The sequence below is a fragment of the Schistocerca nitens genome, chromosome 1 (genome assembly GCF_023898315.1).
Source record: "Schistocerca nitens isolate TAMUIC-IGC-003100 chromosome 1, iqSchNite1.1, whole genome shotgun sequence".
Taxonomy (NCBI): Eukaryota; Metazoa; Arthropoda; class Insecta; order Orthoptera; family Acrididae; genus Schistocerca; species Schistocerca nitens.
In genome coordinates this window covers 432,355,642-432,377,339 of record NC_064614.1, presented here as the reverse complement: position 1 = coordinate 432,377,339, position 21,698 = coordinate 432,355,642, and the positions used below count along the sequence as shown (strand labels likewise).

Sequence of the window (21,698 nt, the reverse complement as noted above, 5' to 3'; positions counted from 1 at the left end):
TATAAATAAAATGTTAGACATTGTAAAAAGTTTTCAAATATTTTGAAATTACAGGTTAACAATAAAATTTATCAGAAACTGTGTGAAAGAGGAGATTCCAGTTCTTCACAGAATGAATGATAATAGACTAAGCAACATGATCTTAAAGTTTATTTGGTTTCAAGAGGAAAAGAAACAATATAGGAGAAGAAGCAATGAAGATATGTTTTAAAAATAGGTTTCCATGGGGGGTAGTAAATGAAATTGGCACATAGTAGTGTTTAATAAAAAGGGGAATTGGACTTGGCCCCTAGAAGGCCCTAACTCACAAAAAAAGGAGAAATAAATTGAAAAATGTTCATTACATGCTCTTTCTTGTTAATTTTCTGTCATTGGAAAAACTAAATTTTCTATGTGCCTAACCATATTGTAATCTAAAGATTCTGTATTCACTACATTTAGCTACTTTTATTGGAAACAGAACCCCTTTGTTTTTATCGCTCTTAGTTGTAATAGACGTAGTTTCCAGACTTTTTTCATAGAATCAAGATGTTTACAAATGTAGCCTTTGCAGCAAACTATTTTAGCTATAATGCTTTCTGTAACTGAAAGTAACAGTATACTGTTCCAGATTGTTAATTCATAGGTCAATTCTCTAGAAATTAATCTTTATTGTGTGAAGCATATTGTGAAAACTGAGTAAATAAATTGTGAAAATATTTATTACTTGTCTACACTTAACTAAAATATTAGGAAATTATTGTTGGACAACATCACCCTGTTCATCTCCCTCTGTTCCTCTCCGTATACCCCCCCCCCCTCTCTCACACACACACACACACACACACACACACACACACACACAGGTTCTTGCCAATCCTAGGTATTCCCGAAATTTCTTGGCTCCTTTGTCTCCTTTTGATTTCCCAGTAAATTATCATGAGTGCTAATGTTGTAGACACAATTTGTAATTTATAATTTTGTTGTGAACAGGGATTCACTTACGTGGCACCTTCAGTACTAGAAGAGATGTACAAGCCACCACGCATTGTGAAAGCCAGATCACCCAGGAAGTCTGCATTTCCTGCTCCATCACTTAGACAGCCTTTCAGCCCCAGGCACAATCATCATTTAGCTCCAAATTTTGGCTTCCACCAAAGACCAGCAACAAATGACTACCCCATGGGAACTCCCAGCCAAGATGAGATGATGGAGGTGCAAGTTTATTATTATATTATTATTATTATTATTATTATTATTAATTATTATTACTAATACTATTATTATTACAAGTTACCTTTAAAAAAATGCTCTTTGAATTTGATTGTGGTGCACTGCTGATCAAGATCTCTTCCTCGTATTAACTCCTTTCCATCTTTGGCCTTCTTAACCACTTCTGATTTGAAACTTATCAGGCATTGTCTCCTTCAATGTCTACTTTGTGTTTTTCCTTTTAAATGATTGAAGATAAATATCTGCTGCTGTTTGCTTCCACAGAAGAGTAAGGATGGTAACATTAAGAGTGCTATGGCAATTCACTTATAAACATAGAGGAAAGAGCATATAGGTCAAAAGAGTATACTGAAGGCCTCTCTAAGGGGGAGGACTTGTCCAGTGACATGATAGCAGAAGAAATTGAAGTTGATGTGGAAGACATAGGGGATACAGTATTAGTGAGAATGTAACAAGGCTGTGGAAGACTTGATATTAAATAAAGATAAGAGGATTCCACCTGAATTTCTAAAATTATTGGAGAAAGTGATAATGAAATGACTATTCACGTTGCTGCGTAGAATCTGTGAGACTGGCAACTTGACCATCAGACTTTCGGAAAAATTTCATCCAGATAGCAAGGGCTGGTGAGTGTGAGAAGTATCGCACAATTAGCATAACAGCTCATGCATACAAGCTACTGACAAAGATAATATATGGAAGAATGGAAAAGAAAATTGAGAATCTGTTAGATGACTATCAGTTTTGCTTTAGGAAAGGTGCAAGAGGCAATCCTGATGTTGCGTTTGATAATGGAAAAAGGACTGAAGGAAAATAGACAGGTTCATTGAATACGTTGACCTAGAAAAGTGTTCAACAATGTAAAATGGCGCAAGATGTTCAGAATTATGGAAGGGGAAAAAAAATTAGGAGTAAGCGACAGGGAAAGATAGGGTAATGTATAGTATGTACCAGAAACAAGAGGGAGCAATAAGATTGGAAGACCAAGAATGAAGTGCTTGAATTGAAAAAGGGTATGAGACAGGCATGCAGTCTCTCACCCCTACTGTTCAATCAGTACATCAAAGCAGCAATGATGGAAATAAAAGAAAGGTCCAAAAGTGGGATTAAAATTCAAGGTGAAAGGGTATCAATGATAAGATCTACTGATGACATTGCTATCTTCACTGAAAGTGAAGAATTATTAAGAGATCTGTTGAGTGGAATGAACAGTCTAATGAGTACAGAATATCGATTAAGAGTAAACCAGGAAGACAAAAGTAATGAGAAATAGCAGAAATGAGAATAGCAACTAACTTTAACATCACAATTGGTGATCACGAAGTAGAAGAAGTTAGGCATTCTGTTACCTTTGAAGCAAAATAACCCATGATGGATGAAGCAAGGAAGACTTTAAAAGCAGACTAGCACATGTAACAAGGACATAAAAAGCAGACTAGTACAGGCAGAAAGACATTCCTGGTCCAGAGAAGTGTATTGGAATCAAACCTAGGCCTTGATTTGTGGAAGAATTTTTTGAAAATGTACATATGCAGCACAACATTGTATGGTAGGAAATCGTGGACAATGGAAAAGGGAACAGAAGAGAATCGAACCATTTGAGATATGGAGCTACAGAAGAATGTTGAAAATTAGGTGGCCTGATAAGATAAGGAAGGAGGTGGTTCTCCGCAGACTCGGCAAAGAAACGAACAAGAAGTAGTGACAAGATGATAGGACATGGGTTAAACCATCAGGGAATAACTTCCGTGCTACTAGTGGGAGCTGTATATGGTAACTATAGAGGAAGACAGAGTGGAGAGTGAGGGTGGAAACTGCTCTTGTGAGAATGTAATGGCATCTGTGCGGTGTTCTCAGTCAGGGTGTATACGCCCCTAGAAATCTGGGAAAATCCTTGGAATTTTTTTATCTGGAAGAAAACTGGGGAAACCTGAGAAATTTTCAGCATTCTGGGAAGTTTTCATTCTTTCAGTTTTGAGTTAAATTTTTGTGATTTTGGCTAGAAGAACTGATAATCCAGCAAAAAATTTTACTTCAGTCTGCTACTGCAGAGTAATATGCAGCAATAAAACATAAATGAGAGAGAGACTTCAAGTAAAACTTAAATTGCAAAGAAAATGCTCCATTTACAACAACAAAACAGTGTGTGCAAATGCACATCTGCCGAGAGCAAAATGTGTCAAACGACGAAGACTGCGCAATACTTCATAGCAACAAAGTCCTTTTGATCACAGCATTTGACTCTCATTGAAAACTTAAACACTTGGAGGAGCAGCCACTTGGCAAAGTTTCAGACCCCTAAGACCACACATTTATGCCACTATTTAAAATTTTACTGGCAGATTTGAGCTTAATGTATGTTAAAGGATAACACATGAAAAAAAAAATTGATATTATATGTCAAAGTTTAGCTTGTAGCTGCACTCTGTGTCTGTTAATGTAAGCCATTAATCTTTCCTATTTGTGTGTTCGCACTGCTTAACAGTGATGTTGCTATAGGCAGACTACATTATATGGCCTATGCTCTGAATATCAGCTGTCATTGGCTGGGGCCATCACGTGACATGAGCTGTGATTGGCTGACAAAAACACATCGCTATCTTGATTTCAGTGCTTCGGAAACTAACTTGCTGTATTTAGAGGATGTCGTATTTATACTTTAATATGAAACATTCAGTGTACATGTTACTGAACATCAAACATTTTCTCAAAACATGTCTTTTTTATGCTGGCTTTCTTTTTCCAAAGTTTCAGGATATTTTGCGTCGGTGTCTAAAACCTTTACCATTCTAAGGATTGAGAAGTTTCCCAGTTATGGAGAACATATACCATATTTACTCAAATCTAAGCCGCAGTTTTTTTCCAGTTTTTGTAATCCAAAAAACCGCCTGCGGCTTAGAATCAAGTGCAAAGCAAGCGGAAGTTCTGAAAAATGTCGGTAGGTGCCGCCACAACTAACTTCTCCCGTCGAATATATGTAGCACTACACAGGCATGCTTTGTAGGCACAAAGATAAATACCGGCGCCAAAACCTCTGGGTCAGTAAATAAATTTAAAAAAAAAGGTGGAAGACGAGTTTCGACCACTGCATTTTCATAAATTATCCAACGAAGTAAATACAAATTCCATATTGTTCATCTTCGAATGTAGCAGAATTTCAATATACTACGAAAATCCGACTGGCAAGACTGTTTGGGATGTTTGTCAATGTGGCCAACTCTACGTTCTGAATTTTTTCCTGCCTGTGAGAAGAGATGGTTGCTAATAGGAACCTGATGAAATGTGAATCACATGCAGTATTCTCTTCACCATAAGAGTAATGCGAATATAAACATTTTGCCATGTATTCTTTTATGTTTGCTGCTATCTCATTCAAATCCTGTCTGCCTAATAAACTACGAAACTAGAGTGGCACAACAGCAAATGCGGAAGAATATACGTATCGTGTCATGTTTATATTCATATTATTCTTATGCCTAATTGTGATACAGTCAGAAATGAAGCACGGCAACTGACTAGATCTTTAAATCTAAGATGACTCTAATTATGTGCAGAATTTGATGTACTAAAGAAGCGGCCGCAAAGATTTTGAAATGGAGAAAAAATTTTCGCCTAACTCTCACTCAGAACATGTTCTATCATACGCAGTCTATTATTTGGTTCTTGTTGATAATTTTTTAAAGCGGCGGTAGCGCGCATAAAAGCAAGCCATGCCGCGAGCGGCGACAGGCCGTAAACACGCACTATCAGAATGCGACAAACAATGCATGACACAGTACAGTAATGCATTTTCAGCTTAGAGTGACGTAAACACCTATAACAAAGAAAACGGCACTTATCAGATCAAAGCAAAATAAGCAATCGATTCAAACCAGACGACGCACATGAAAAAGGAAAGGTACCCATATAAATATGGACGGAGCGCCTGACGCATAGCAATGGCTACCTGGTAAAGCTTAACTGCTAAGCTTACGACTCAAACCAAACTACTGTAGCTGTATCGTCATTCATTCGACCTAAATTGTGTCTCATATTACAATGGACCAACTTTGTTTCGATTTGGAGGTGCAGCCTAAAACTTTTCTCTCCTCTTGAATTTCGAATCTCAAATTTCAGGTGCAGCTTAGATTCGGGAATTTTTTTTTTTTTCCTTTATTCCGAATCTCATTTTTCAGGTGCGGCTTAGATTCGAGTGCGGCTTAGATTCGAGTAAATACGGTACTGTCACATAAAATGGAAAAAGTGTATTTTCACCTGGGGGAAAAGTGTCTTTTTAACTGGGGAATCTGGGACAAACCCAGGATTTCCCCCCCCCCCCCCCTTGTCCGCATATGCACCCTGTCAATACATTCCAACTGTCAGCCGTGGTTGGAAGAGAGTTCTGTGTAGTAGTGAGTGCATTCTATCAGAGCTAACTGAATCTCAACATGGAGCAAATTGTTGATGCTCGTGTGAGCACTTCTGCAATCAAGGTAGCCAAAGTCATTGAAGATGATTATGACAAAAACTAAACAGTATCAATTGCAAAAGTCCCTGCAGAACTGAATATTGCACTCATGGACATGGTCAGCATCAAAACAACACAAAGGGAGCTCAATAAGAAGGAAATTGCTAGGCGAGCTGGAATTCCAAAATCACTATAGTTCAATTCTTTTATCTTGGCGGCTCGCGCATGCCCGCACAGACGCTGGAGATTGCTGCGTTGCCAGTTGCACACGCAAATAGAAGCAGCGCCATAGTATAGCATAGTTCGCAAGCTTACGTGTAGGGGGGAGTGCGCAGTTCATGAAATAAAGCCACCACGGCCGCATTAACCCTTTCGCTGCTACAAAGACGTGCTCCCTGCATTCTGCGCTGTGGGCGATTTTGTCACTGCACTGCTCGCCTGTGCAGACACATTGTGTTCCGACTGCTTTGACACTCTTTATCATTCGATTCCACAAAAACTATTTGGCTCAAAAATTAGATTTTTACCTATCTTCTTGACTGATACCTTCCCCCCATAAATGACTTAATTTTGTTTCGATGTTCAACGCAGTTATTATGCAGCATTAAATATAGTAAACCTTTGCACGAAATTTTGAAGATTTTGCAGAGGTAAAAGTCCATAGAGTATACTTTCCGTATGGTCGATTTTAGTTGCCACAATGTTGAGAATGAAATGTGGAAAAGATACCTATATATTTCATTTAATTTAAGTACCACATAAGTGTCGTATGTAATATTGAGAAATATTCCACCTTTCGCGACTGTAACAAAAGTTTTACTTACACTGGGCATGTTTGGCTTTATTTTAAAGCACTTCAGTCAATCAAAAGGAAGTAGACAAAATACATTAAACAAAACTGTGGACATACAAAAACATTAGGACTTGAATATACCGTCTGTCAGTGAAGTGCTCAGAGCTATGTCAAATATAATTTTGTGTGTGGCACACACAAACAGGATTTATTTGCTAAAACACTGATGAGCCAACACAAACGTTTAATATTGTGCTACCGCAGCACAAAACTACGAAAGGTGACTTGGCAATGGAGGACACAAAATACAGTCCTCTTATGATGCTTCAAAAGAGAGAAACGCGTCTGGTCTAAATAAGTCGCTTATTACAGTTGCAGAAGAGGGATACATTTCAATACCATTGGTAAAACTGCGACTGTGGAACAAAAACAAGAAATAGAACATGAATACCATTGTGTATGTGCCATACCTATGACCGATGGAAGTGCTTTAAAATAAAGCCAAACGCGCCCTGTGTAAATAAAACTTTTATTACACTCGCGAAAGATGGAATATTTCTCAATATTATATACGACACCTATGTGGTACTTAAATTAAATGAGATATTGTTATACAGTAAATATTATATGAAATTTAGGTATCTTGTCCACATTTCATTCTCAACATTGTGGCAACTAAAATCAACCATACGGAAAGTATACGCTATGGACTTTTACCTCTGCAAACTCTTCAAAATTTCGTGCAATGGTTTACTACATTTAATGCTGCACATCAAAACAAAATTAAGTCATTTATGGGGGGAAGGTATCAGGCAAGAAGACGTGTAAAAATCAAATTTTTTGGCCAAATAGTTTTTGTGAAATCGAATGATTAGTGTGTCAAAGCAGTGGGAACACCATGTGTCTGCACAGGCGAGAAGTGCAGTGATGACAAAATCGCGCACAGCGCGGAATGCGGGGAGCACGTGTCTGCAGCAGCGAAAAAGTTAATGAAGAGGCAAAGCACTAGAAATTTCATTCAAACGAATAAAATTCGTGAAGCAAGGCACGCCAATATTGTTTTTAAATAAAGAAAATATTAAGCACCGCACAAGGTTTGAACTCATAACCTTTCACTTGGCAGCCCAACACCTTAACCGTTCCGCTACCTCAGCTCATCGAACAATGTAACTCCATAAGGACTCTAACAACTCACGCAACTACTTATAAACACTGTTGGTATGACTATGAATTACTCACGCTTCGTCGAAGTACAATAGGAAATAAACAATTATCGCTGTTCTTTATTGCGAAAAAGCAGTTCGTGAGATTGAAACAAACACCTTTCCTTGCTATCGCCTGAATTAGGAGTCTTATTGCTTGTTTGGTTTAATTAATTAATAGAATATGAAGCAATTGGTATAAAGAATGCTTTTTCCAAACTTTCTGTAAAAGAAAGTCTGCTATCAAGACATTGCTTTTGTTCTATTACTTTATTTATGACTGAAAGTTTCTAAAACTGAAGACACTCGTCCGTGCTCTGCACTGCTGTCGAGATCTGGCAACGTCGTTCTCTGTTCATTGGCTGACTGTGTTTTGTGACGTCAGATGCGCAGAACGAACCTAAACTCGGCCGCCAAGATATATGACGCGCACTTTAGGCAGTGATCCAACTGCCTGCAACAGGAGAGCATTGTGTCAAAGCCATAAAACCTGGACTTTGCAACAAGACTAATTCAACAAAATTATTCTCTTCCATAGTTACATACAGTTTTTAACTTCTGGCTAAGTTTATATGCCTAGATTGAAAAATGGCGCGGCCTCATTGATAATTTCAGCAGATATAACATGGTATTCCATGTGTCCCATGGTTGCGTTGCAAGGCTGCATTACTTCCATGGGTTATGGGACCATTCTGTTGGAGCTCCATCCCATGGTACAATATTTTCTCCACGATTGTGATAGTGTGTTCAAAGATGACAGGTCCCCTGTTCACACACCCCACATTGCCCAAGAGTGGTTTTGTGAGGACTAACTGTCTCAGATCTCTCCTGGTCACCACAGTCACCAGATTTCAATATCATCTAACCTTTATTGTCTACTTTTGAAAAAGGGATGTGACTTTCAAAAGAAGGATGCATGATCATTAGCCACCTCCATCACCGTTGCCTGAACTTTTCACTATGATGTTAGAAGGATGGTGTAAAATTCTCTTGAAAACTGTACAGGACCTATATTTTTCCATTCTGAGATGAGTGGAAGCTGTTTTGCATGCCAAAGGTTTTCCTGCACTGAAATGTTAATATGTTGTATTTTTTGTTTTTCCATAATTTTATCCAGCTTCTGTAATTTTTCATTATTTTTTATTACTTTATAATAGCACCACTGATAACAGAAGCTCACTTCTATTGTATGTCTAAAACATCCATTTGATCAACCGTTCTACCAGTTTCTTATTTTCAGAGTCTAAAATAGAAGAGAGATATGCAATATTCTTCTTTGGAAAATCCTCCCTTTTGTAAGTACAATAGACAAACAATTGATGAAGTGTCAGTCACTATAATTGGTGAAAAATTTAATTTGCATGATATAATTATCTGTTGCAGAAATATAGATGTTCAGTAAGTCTCAGAAACTGATCATTGCAATATCCATTTTTATTTTGGCAAGGAGGAGGAGGATATCATTACAGTATCAAATTGGAAAAATCCACAGACAGATGAGGAAATGAGTAAGAATGTTGGTGCCATGACTTACTAATCATATCGATTGATAGTTAGTGAAAAAGCTGCAAATCATTTTTTAAAATGTCGACAGTTGGTTCATTAGTACATTGTCAATGAGTATGTGAGAATCAAAACCAAATGACTCCTCTAGATTCAATTAAATCAAACAAAGTTGTGTTCCAAAGAGTACATTAATTTATATGATACAGTTGTTAGTGATAGCAATGTGAATATCACTGAGTGGGGAAAGGGGGAGGGGGGGAAGGTTATACCATATCTACCTTTATAGAGCCAGAGCACATGCGTTAATACACTCAAGATGGAATGAAGTATGTTCATACGTATGACTGTCTAATTTTTTTGAATGACATTCATGTGCAATTCTACATGGAACAAAATAAAAGAACCTTATTAACTGTTAAACCGTCATTGGATTATCATGGTATTCCCGCACATGGTGCTCAAACAAAAATTAAAATATTTAATGGTTTTCATTGTCAAGCAACAAATTTTGGGGATGCCCACTGGTGGGTGCATTCCATTGGATGGCAAAGGAGAGGATTGCCACATGCACACATTTTGATTTGGTTGATTGAAAAAGTCATATCACATCAAACTGACAGTCATCTTGGCAGACGTCGACACTGATCCAGGCTTATTTGCCGTTGTCACCAAAAACATGATTCAAGGTCCATGTGGCTTACTCAACAATAATTCACCATGCATGTTTGATAGGGAATGGACAAAATAATAACACAGAGACTGATTTGCCAAGCCTATTATTTGTAATGACAGATATCCACTCTATCATCGACAATCATCTGAAGATGGCATCAAATCCATCAATTTGGAAGCACAAAACAGTGGCGTTGAAGCTAATTGTTGGGCTGTGCTCCCGAAAGCATACAAGGCACAGTTGAGCATTGCAAATTGATCAAGTAAATTTGCAAACAAAAGAAGTGGTATGTCAGTTTATGGAGTGAGAAACGCAACAGCATCTCTCAGCGAAATTTTGTATATCACCTGGAATGCTACATCAGTAGCAACAAAGCAGTATGGCACTTTTTTTTTTTTTTCAGTCCGTCAGTGACACCCTGCAGTTGTCCATTTATTAGCACACCTTGGAAACGGATAGCACGTGCACTTCGCAACGGAAAATGAAAGTGCAACAGCATTGTCACCACCGCCAAAAATGTTTACTGCATTTCATTTTATTTATTTATTTTTTCATTGTGCGGGTATGATATGTTTGCTTATGCTACTTTACTGTGAAGTGCTAACATACAACACATTGAATACATCAGCAAACAAGTTTCAATGCATATTCACCAATGTTCAGATCTTCTGCACATTATTCAGCTAATTAGTACAGAATTCTCTTACTTGAGATTATTGTTAATCAAAGTATTTTGACCAACATCCTTCCAAGAACTGAGAACAGTAAATGATCAAGTATGCTCTAATTATTGTGAACCTGGCCACAGGTTGAATCTTCTGGAGAACTATGCACATTAGGCATTTCACTAACTGATTGAATACTGCCCAACCATAGAAAATACACACATTATTTTCATTCATTTTGACATCGTGTTTCCCATCCAAGCTAAAAGATCTTCAGAAAAAAAATTCAGAGCCTACATTACTAAAGATATCCTATATCGTTCACATCCTACAAATAAAATCCAGACATTCAGTGTACATTAAACATGTGTAATAATGCATTGGTTTTGATTGAGGACATATGTTTGGCAATCACTAACAAATCAATGGTATGGTTGGCAAGGGCTAAGCCAAACATATCTGCAGTTTTCTCAGTCATAATTTGCAACACAAAATATACTTTGATATTGATGAATTGGGTAAAAATCTTCCTAAACTGGTTCCAAAACAGTGCATAGTAAGACAATTATGCATGAAGTTAAAAGCCAAAGCATGGGATTGTATTTTCTAGATGCACCCACAGGCACAGACAAAAGTTTTCTCATTTCACTTATTTTGGGAACCATACAACCACAAAAAATACTTTACTGGCAATTGCATCATCTCGTGTTGCAGCACCTCTTTTTGATGTTGATCAAACAGCACATTCAGCTCTGAAATTGCTGTTGAATATGCAAATCGCTGGAACACGTACCTGCAATATCAACAAAAATTATGGAATAATAAAGTACTCCAATCATGTTAAGTCATTATATGGGATGAATGTATTATGGTATACAAAAAAGCGTTAGGAGCACTTCACATACACTCGGTGATTTGAGAGGAAATAAACAACTCTACAGTGGTGCACTCATTTTTATTATCAGATGCTTTATGACAAACTGAACCACTTATTCTGAATTCAACAGCCACTGATGAAGATAATGCATGTCACAAGTCGTGTTTCATGGTGACATGTAAAAAAAATAGCTGCAAAGATTGATATGCATGTACAACTACAGTGTGATGGATCTGCTGAAAATTTCATAAATCAGTTGTGGGATATTGAGAAGGGCAATCCACCCAGAGTATCAAATTACTAATAAACTTCTGTAAAATCACAGCCATAGTAGGCAAATTGATCCACAAAGTTTTCATCGGTGGCTCAGTGCAAATGCTATATTAGCAGCCAAAAACAACGAAGTCAATGCCATCAATTTCAGAATTCAAAACTAAGTACCAGTTGAAGCAATAACATATCATTAACATAATGCATTAAGATGAAGATATCTTATGCAGCTGAATTCTTGAATTCACTAGATTTGCCTGGCACATTACTGCATGTTTTAACATCGAAAACTTGCATGCCTGTCATTCTTCTCCAAAACATAAATCCAAACATGACTTTGCAAAGTTACCGGGCTCCCCACCTTTCCACCCTCCCTCCCCCACCTTTCCACCCTCCCTCCCCCACCTTTCCACGCAACCCTTTCCAGCTTTCCACCCTCCCCCAAATCCCCCCCCCCCCCTCCTGCCTGTTCATTGGTCTGATCACATATTACTAATTCAATAATTCTGTTCAGATATGAATGCAACAGTGATAAAATTGAGAATATTTCAGAGAGGGTGAAGATAGTGAGGTTGCAATATTTGCTGAGAAACATTCAGAAATATGTGTACTTTGATAGAGGAATTTTATGTTACTCTACTCAAAGGAAAGTGAGAAGAGGATGCACTAGCTTGCATCGCCATGAACTTAAATGAAATTTTACTCAGCATTTGAAAACATGAATAGACTGGGTGAAAGAATGGCAGTCAAACTTGGTCACATTGTAAACTCAAAATATGGGCATGGGTGCCACAGCTTCTGGAACTGATTTGGTAGCTTTAAATTACTTTGAAGCTCTACTTTGTCAGAACATATTAAAAGCTATAATCGTAGTTTGAAGTAAGTATATTCTTGTCATTACCACTCCAGATAATAATTGTTCAATTCAGGAAGACCAGATAGCGAGTCATCACAGGTAGTGTTCATCGTTCTACCACTGTGAAAGTTTTTTCATCTGCAGAAACACGCTGTTTCTGGAAGATACTTCATTCCTGAATACAGATTTAATTTCAGAATTTCTGTGTTGGTCGTAGTTCCCATGTAATACTGGTGTCAGTAACTGCTTATGTCACCTGATGTATTACAGCATTATATGTTTCTGGCAAAAGGAGAACAAAAAATATTTGTCAGTAGTTATTCAAAGAAATGAGCAACATAAGAGTAAAGAAAAGTGAATAAACATACCTGGTAATGTTTTTTCCTGATTTCCTATGATATTTTGCCTCAGGATCATCTCTTCATAAGGACCAACAGTAGTTAGTCGGACATTTTGCAGTACTTATGTTCCTTTGATAATGTTCTTGCATTTGAGAAATGTCCTAGTGGAACCATTCATCATGTTTGTCACTAGCACCGAGGTTATCCAGAAGTAGTTCAAATGGTCATTCAAGCAATGTATCTTAATTGTCATGTTACAGCCCATATAGTGATATTATCTCATTAGTTCTTGTACAATATTGTGATAGTTTCCTGCTTCATTGTTGCCTGAAAAGTTCTTACAAACCTTTATGAAAGACAGCCATGTTGTTTTTTCAAGTTGACTCAGAAAAAGTCGGGGAAATTTTCATCACCCATTAATTCCCTTATTTGCATCCTTACAAATATTCGCTCCTTAATTTTTGCTTCACTGATCTTTGGGAACTTATTTCTCAACTACATGAACCCATGGGATGTTTTATCCATGGCTTTCACAAAGTTTTTTGTAGGACACAATTTAATAGGCAGTAGAGCAGGCTGTTCCAGCTCGTCGGCTTCGTTGTGAGCCGCGGGGTGCTCCCTGCTCCAGGGAGCCGTGACGCTCGCTGTGGCCATTCAAGTGGGCCGGCACATGGCACGGCTGGCTGAGGCAGGCGGCAAGGCAAGCGTTTTGATGTGCCAGCTGCGTCTTACAAGATCGACAACCTCATACTCTTAGCTGCTAAGACGTGGTGACATGCTACACCAGGAAATACGATGTTCAGGAAATAAATAAGAAACAACTGTTTTACAATAAATTGCATACTAACTTTATTGGGCCTCTGTAGCTTGACATTTTCTTTTCATTACAAGATCGGAAATATCAGGCGTCAAAGTGTTCGCAGCGTTAATGCGGAGGATGGCCTTCATTGTTGCATCCTGAAGAAACGATCGTTCCTTACTTTTTACTCTTTTCATTACTGAGAAAAGCTGCTCACAACAATACGTAGATCCAAACATGCACATTATCTGAGCGGCATTGTTGTGAAGCTTGGGAAATGTTTTTTGCTGTAATGAACGATACCTTCATGACAAATCCAACGTGTTGTAGTACCTCTCTTTCAACAAAGTTGAATTTTGCAAATCAATTATCTCCAACTAAAGTGACGGTGACAAGTCATCGGGGGAAACTGAAAAAGGAGTGCTGAACACCTTAAGTTCCATTTCCAAACTAGTGATGTCTCGGAGTCGTGTTTCAACCGACGTGATGAGCTGCTTTATCTTTGATTGGTAATCGCCGAAAGTAGTACCTTCAGGTAGTTTTAAAGAAGCAAGACGATTGAAGAACGTTAAATGTCCCATTACTCATCTGCCTCTCGAATAAATGTAACTTTTCCATGAACGCTTTGATCTGGTTGTGCATGTCAACGATTATCTGCCCTTTGCGCCCTGCAGTGACAGATTTAAATTATTCAGATCCATAGTTATATAAGCTAGGAACGCCAGGTCTGATATCCATTTTATATCTTTCAGACAACACATTTCTTCCCCTTTCATTTCGAGAAAAAGGGATATTTCCTCACGAATGGCAAAGAAAACATCAAGAACTTTTCCCAGACTCAGCCAACGAACTGTACTGTGGTAAGGTATATCCCCATACTCCGCTTCCGTATCTTTCAGGAATCCTTTGAATTGGCGATGATTCATACCGTGATGCCGCACAAAATTCACACAGTGCCTCTTGGTGAATAAAACAATGAAGAGTCAAAATGTCTTTCCTGAATTCGTCCCTGAGTTTATTTTTCAAACGAGAAGCAAAACCTTGGTGACGCCCAATAATTTGTGGTGCAGCGTCTGTCGCTACAGAATGGAGCTTATCCCACGGCAAATTCATATTGTCCACTGATTCACAAACAGCTTCAAAAATGTCATGTCCTGTTGCGGTGTAATCGAGTGGTACCACATCCAAGAGTTCTTCAGTTACTTGCAGCTCCATGTCTACACCACGCACAAAGACTGCAAGCTGAGCACAGTCCAATATGTTGGTGCTTTCGTCAAGCGCTAGTGAAAATGCAACAAAGCTCTCCGCCTTTTTCCTGAGCTGTGTCTCTAAATCCGCTGCCATGTCCAGGATTCGACGAGACACTGTTTGCTTCGACAGGCAAACCCCTTCAATTGCCTGCACCTCCATTGGAAACAAACATTCTGCAACTGCTACCATGCACGATTTTATGAGTGGTCCCACCGAAAATGGCTTGCCACTTGTCGCAACGATGTGAGCGACCCTGTAGCTTGCTCGAATTGCAGATTCAGTAGTGTTTTCTCCGCTCTCATTCACCTGAAAATTATAAACGCATTACAGAACACACGTCTCCTGCTATGCCGTTCTTAAGCCTGGCTACCAGTTATCCGCGTGCAACGCCTTCTACCTGATCGTTGTGCACTGCGTGAAGACGTGTATAATGTCGTTGTATATTGTACCTCTTCGCAGAATTGAGTACTTTATGACATACAAGACATTGGGGATGACCATCCCTCTCAATGAATAGAAAGGTATCCTCCAATAGAGGTACAGTGCTCCCGCGGCTAGTCATAGCTGTCATTGAACGCGGATTATTGCGTCAGTTGCGGCTGCATGCGGCCGGGGGCAGTGAGTTCGCTTTCCCCCTCCACGCAGGCTCCGAGCTGCCACAGTGAGTGCTCCGGCCCCCTGGAGCTCGGCTGGAACAGCCTGCAGTAGAGGTAGATAAATATTTTTTGGGTTAACATGAGGAGTCTTCACCATATTCTTCTCTCCATGTAGCAGTTTTTTCCAAGCAGGTCTTTTTTACCAGAATGGTGGTTTTTTCCATCTCTGCTGTCTCACTTGCATATAAAGCAGCAGTGATTTGTATACTCGAGCTGCAAACAGAGTAGAATTGCAATAACTGTGAAATCTACACATATACACTATTTATATTTCTCATATTGGATATGTGTGAATAGCAGTTCAGAGTTCTCATGTGTCTCCTTCGTGTTAAATGCTTGAGCTATCAGAAGAGAAGGAAATTCCTCCCTTTGTGGAGAAGTACTGCTTTCAGACAAAGTTTGCTAGAATCTATGAACAATTGCCACTCACTTACATGGAAATCATGGACAAAAGTCTCCATAATGTATACAATGTCATTACAAAAAACCATGTCACCTCCTTTGGAGAAATGTTAAGAAAGAGGAGGATGGCAGGCACAATAACCATTCAATTTCATACCAGGAAGAAGAAGATTCCTTTCTTTTAATCACGAAGCTAGAAGGTTTGCCTGTTTCTTTGACAAATTTAAATCGTGAATAAGATCATTGAGGCCCCCTTGAGAGAGCAAAAAAATGGCTCATTTGATTCACAGGGGGCATTAAATGTTGTCAGTGTATCTCCTCCTCTGTCTTCATTTCAATATTCCTCTTCATTCACTGTCACATTGTCAGGAGGCACTGGTTCCGGCAATTCTTCACGGTGATATGTAGGTCTTAAAGCAGGTAGTAAATTAGGACACTGCACAGTTTTCCTTATTTTAAAGGCGATTCCAGCTATTTCTGTCATACAAAAATAAGTCTGTTAAGTGACCCATTGATTTCTTCCAAATCATGGGGACACCAAAGGACATCAGTCATTATCCTGTTAAGTAGCCTGTTAAGAGTGCAACACATGTCAAACAGCATTTGTAGGGGACCCATTTTTGTCTTGTTTGCCAACCTTGCACCCAAAATAAAGTTCATAACTTTTTTTTTTAAGAGGATTAAGTTTTTGTTTTTGTGATTCCAGAGTCACAACAGATATAACAAATAGAATTTGGGTTATTCACACAGGTATGAGGCATTTCTTCTAAAATCACTCAAAACAGAAACCTACACGAACATACAGGAATGCACTTCACAAGGTCAGAGCTTTTCCACTATTGAGAGTGACGCAGCAGAGCAACATGACGTGATAAAATGTGAGGATGACCCATCGGTCTCCATTGTATCCTGGCAGTGAATGTTGTAACTGAGATCATGTATGGAATTGCTTGTATGTATTTTGCTTGTCTGCTAACATTTACATCTGCAAAAAATAAATAAAAGCAAATTAAGTAATTCCAAAGTAACCAATATGCAGCATTTTTAAGTTTTTGTTGTAGATAGAGGGTACTGTACATGAAAACTGAGCCCAATAAGCAAAAACAAATTTAATTTTAAAATTCAGTACCTAAGAACGCCATTCACATTCTTTGTAACCATTCACATTCTTTGTAACAAAAAATGCTATTGACCAGTGGTATTTAGATATTTGTCATGGATATTCTGCATTTTTGTTTCATTTGCTTTAGTTTTTAATATTATTTTCCACTTACACATTTATTTGTTTTTGCAGGCCTAGGCTGTTTTGATGCACTTCATTTGATCCTGAGTTGTGTTCATTCAGTGCTTATCATTCTGGTCAGCCACTTTCGATCATTGGAGCATGAACTACCTGTCTACACAGAGGTTGGTAACAATCGCATAGTTGCACTATCTTCTCTGGTGCTCCTTCTGCTCTCTCTGAATGTTTGAATTCAGAATTTCAGCCATGTAATGATATGCTTGGAATTAAGACCCTCTTTAGTTAATAGAAGCATGGAAAATTGTGTCACGATGGCTATGTAAATTATTGTCACAGAGAATGGACGCTGTCTCGTACATTATTTTTTACAATGCTTGCACAGAAGATTTTTGTAAATAAAAAAAACTTTATCTTATCTGTAAATGTAACCATTCTGAGGGGCAGTAGGATGTGGTTAACATGTGAGATTCTGCAACTCTTCCCCAGCTCTGTCAGTAATGTTCAGGAATGTATATGTCGACATACATTGTCAGAGCATGTATACCAGTGCCACAGCCTACTCAAGCTAAGCTCAGGGATGTATATCTTTTGGTAACCTCTATATGCAGTTCCAGTATCAAAGGAAAAATTTACCACATTTTTTCCTGAAAAGCTGCAGTTATGTGACTTGCGCTGAATAGCACAATTGGATATGAGCCAGCACCATTCATTTTTACATTTGTACATTTCCAGCATTGCATAATATCTGCATTTCTAAAAGGTTACTGTTTCTAATACGTAAGTGAAATTATAAAATTGTGCATCCTGTCCAAGGATATTCTGTTGACATAGGGAATGTAATTGTGTAACTGATCTGTAGATGTATGTTTTGAATTTTGTTTACCTCATTTATTTACAGAATCATCCTTTATAATTTTATTGGAATTTTGAAGTGAATTCTATATATATATATAATTTGTTTTTATTTTTAGTGTTTATATTTATGACAATAATGTTAAAACATGAAAATGCCATATAAAGAGAACAAAGTGAAAAGTTAAATCCTGTTGCTGAATTACTGTAAATAATTTTTTTACGAACTGGTAATACCTCTTGAAGCAATAAAGTTGTGTTCACCAAAAGGCAATCATTTTGTATACATGGTATTGAGGGACAGAGAGAAATCTAATTTATAACTGCAAAAATATTAGGAATGTTCACACCTTTTTTTCTCTTCAGTGTAATAGCATTTAGAATTCAGGAATTTTTTCCTTTTGCTCATTTTTATGTTATAATGCAACTGATAACTGATGGAGTTTCATCACAATCTTCCATATGTTGTGAACCCATAGATACAACAGCATTATGTCACAGAGAGCAGTCACTTTTAGAACTGCCAATTTAAGTTTTTTAAAGCTATTTGAAGTATGTAACTTGTTAAAGAAATGTGAAGAAGCGTCTTTGATAGTTTGTTTCTTATGTTCCGTCTTCCATGGAAATCTGACAAGTTAGGTTTCTTAGAACTTCTGTGGCGTATACAGCATTTGTCTACATAATAGCTATAATTAACTGCACTTGATTTCACTGAACTCAAACTTGCCACAGAAATACAAAGATGACATACACTCACATCCTTAAATATTTTGGCATTTAACTTGTGTTATTTCCCTCTTTACACTATATAACTTGTGTTATTAAACTCTTTACACTATTTGCATTTAAAATGCTCTGTGTATTTTTCTTTGTGTGCTGTAGCACAGTCAGAGGAAATTGCCTCTTGAGGTACTCCTACAGTTATTTATGTGGATTGTGCAGTTTCCCAATGACTGTAAAATCTAAGTTTTATTTGGTACAACCTTATTTGTAAATTATTCTTTCACCAGTCACTCCCATGTGTTCTATTCCTCCTGGTCTGTGTACATGCATTTGGTCCATTATATAGTGCAGAGGCTTTCTTTTAGAAGTCATGAATGCAAATACTGTAGCAATTTTCCTTAGTTACAAATATTTACATCATTTTCCTTTAATGTCAACCAAACATTAAGCTTATGGAAAAGAGGATTTGGTAAAATAACATTCAGTAAAGGATGTAGACACTTGAGCACAACCAGGCAGGACACTATTACACCTTAAAAGCAGCAAGATATAATCAGCTATGAAAATCTGTGTGTTGTTCTGGGCACATTTTGATTTTGAAACATAATTTGCTGTGTGCTCATGAAGTTGATTACTGCTCGAAGGTTTCATTTTCATTCATTTTTTTTTTAAAGATATCTTCCATTTTGTTGTGGTAAATATTGATATTTTGTACATGAGTCAAGATAAATCCATTAAAAAGTGGAACTCATGTTGTGACTTACTGAAATGAAGTGCACTGGACAAAGCAGTAAACTTGAGAAGTGGAGTTTAAAGAGATCAACCTCCTCTTATTCCTCAGTCCAACTTTAAAGTGTGTGTTCACTGTATTGTAATTCTCATTTTTCCCATTCCGTAAGAGGGTTCTGTCCTTTGCTTGTACTGAAAATTATTTTGTTTGACTTGATTACGTAAGAACCTTTGATTTAAATTAGCTGTTAAAATATCTTCCAAATATTCTACTCATAAATGCAATAAATTAAAAGGTTCTTAATATAATGGAAGAAGATTACTTTGGGTGTTTGTCATCTAAACTTAATATTGTAAGATGTGAATGAGGATGGATCACAACCCAACTGGTAGAAAAACAGCTGAATAAGAGGGCAGACAAATACCAAGGACAGAGTATTGCTTAACTGATAATAATCTTTCCTTTTTTATGCCTGTATGCTGTTCAATGCCCCTTCTATTCTGAGAGTGGTGATTTTTCCTTGTTTGTGTATTATATTCGATTCTTGATTCTCTGCCAATGTGTACATTGTTTAATAGTTTTCTTTGTAGACTGTGCCCCTATTGAGCATGTATACACATACCACCTAAATGTGTAAGCCACATTCCTAATTTGTGTTTTGTGTGCCTCAGACTGTGATAAAAACTTCCTTCTGATCAGAATAATTAGTAATTTGTATTTGCTGTCCAGTGCATATTGTGTGATATGAACTCTGCCAGTGATTTAGTTTACCTGAGAGTTCGTTGTGATTCCTGTTCCTTTGGAAGGCTGCCATTTGTCTTATTTTAAGTAAAATCAGAATTTTTCATTGCTTGTGCCTGTTCCGCAGTAAAGACAAATTTAGTGTCTATAAACAATGACATCACTTTACTAAATTCTTCTTCTCTTCTGTTTTTGTCAGTAAGGGAAGATGCTATTTCTCGTCATGATACAAAGTAAGTTATTCCAAATTAAAACTATCCACCACCCCCAATCCAGCATTGACTGCATGTTTCAGACATAAAATATAAAATATTATAAAAACTAAGCCACAGTTATAAATATTTGTAGGATTTTAATTATTCCCTGTCAGTCTGGTTCTGTTGTAGAACTTATTTTGTGTTTCTTATTAACAGCCATTCTGGTAATAGTAGAAAACAACCACACACACGTTCCACTTATCTAAACCATTGATAGCAATATTACTCTCTCATTAATTATATAGTATGCTGCAGTTACCACTTAATTTTACTGTACCATCTTCTCTAACAAATCTTCTGTTCCTTTCGTGAAGTATTTAAACAGTTTATTATGTAGTTTATTGCAGTTTTCAATTGACAACAAAATTTAAGTTTATTTGGCACTACTTTATTTGTAAAGTTTTCTGTCACTGATTTCTTTTTGTCTCCTATTCCTTCTGTTCTGTGTACATTTTTAGTCTGTCACATACTAGATAGCCTCTCGTTGTTCTTGTCAGTGTAAAACCAAGTTAATTTGTGATGTACTGTCACAGAATTAGCTATTGTGGACCAATGCCACACTCCTACTAAAAAGTATTTATTTATAGCAGCACATTTCCTGTACCTGAATTCTTATGTGCCCGCCAACCCCCGAGACCTAAGATGCCACTAGTCAAAAGCTGCCTTTCCTTCTCCCTGTCCACAGTGTTTGTCAAAGATGTGGATAGTTACAAACAGTTGCAATTTACAATTTGAAAGCAGTTTGAGAATCAAGTAATTACTGTAAATTTTGAATTCCACCACTGGCCACCAAATTTATCAAACAGCTGCTAATAATACTCGTGTAAAATATTCTCAGTTTAAATTGTAATAAGTTTTCATGAACACTGAAGTATGACAGCAGTAAATGCAGTCACATTTTAGATTTGTCCAGTGTAAATCATATCACTATTTGGTGGTTTTGTGATGTAGACTGTTGGTGTAATTTGATTTGCTGTTGAATCCAGATACTATTCCTTTAAGCAAACACTGTAATGAGTGCCTGTAGTGCTTGTCCTATCATTCTTATTTGCTTTAAGATGCTGTAGTTAACATATTAGTTCCATGTTGATGTGGTGAATATAAATATTATAGTTGTCTTTGCTTTATTTCCAACTGTTCGAAAATGAAACATCTTTGTAATTGGACCTCCAGGTTAGCTGCCAAATGATGTCATTTGTGTA

General features: G+C 37.4%; 1 protein-coding gene across 2 annotated transcripts in view; it reads left to right on the top strand.

Annotated features, from left to right (window-relative positions):
* Positions 1-18,215, top strand: part of LOC126251125 (ribosomal protein S6 kinase beta-1) — a 207,081-nt gene extending 188,866 nt beyond the window's left edge. The window contains exons 12-13 of one of the 2 annotated variants that reach the window (XM_049951614.1): positions 973-1,196; positions 17,245-18,215. In XM_049951614.1, the coding sequence (XP_049807571.1) occupies positions 973-1,196; positions 17,245-17,260 (240 nt within the window). In that variant the 3' untranslated portion in view covers positions 17,261-18,215. The remainder of the gene's footprint in view (positions 1-972; positions 1,197-17,244) is intronic. The other variant, XM_049951615.1, reaches the window with a different exon arrangement.
* The last annotated feature ends 3,483 nt before the right edge of the window (positions 18,216-21,698 follow it).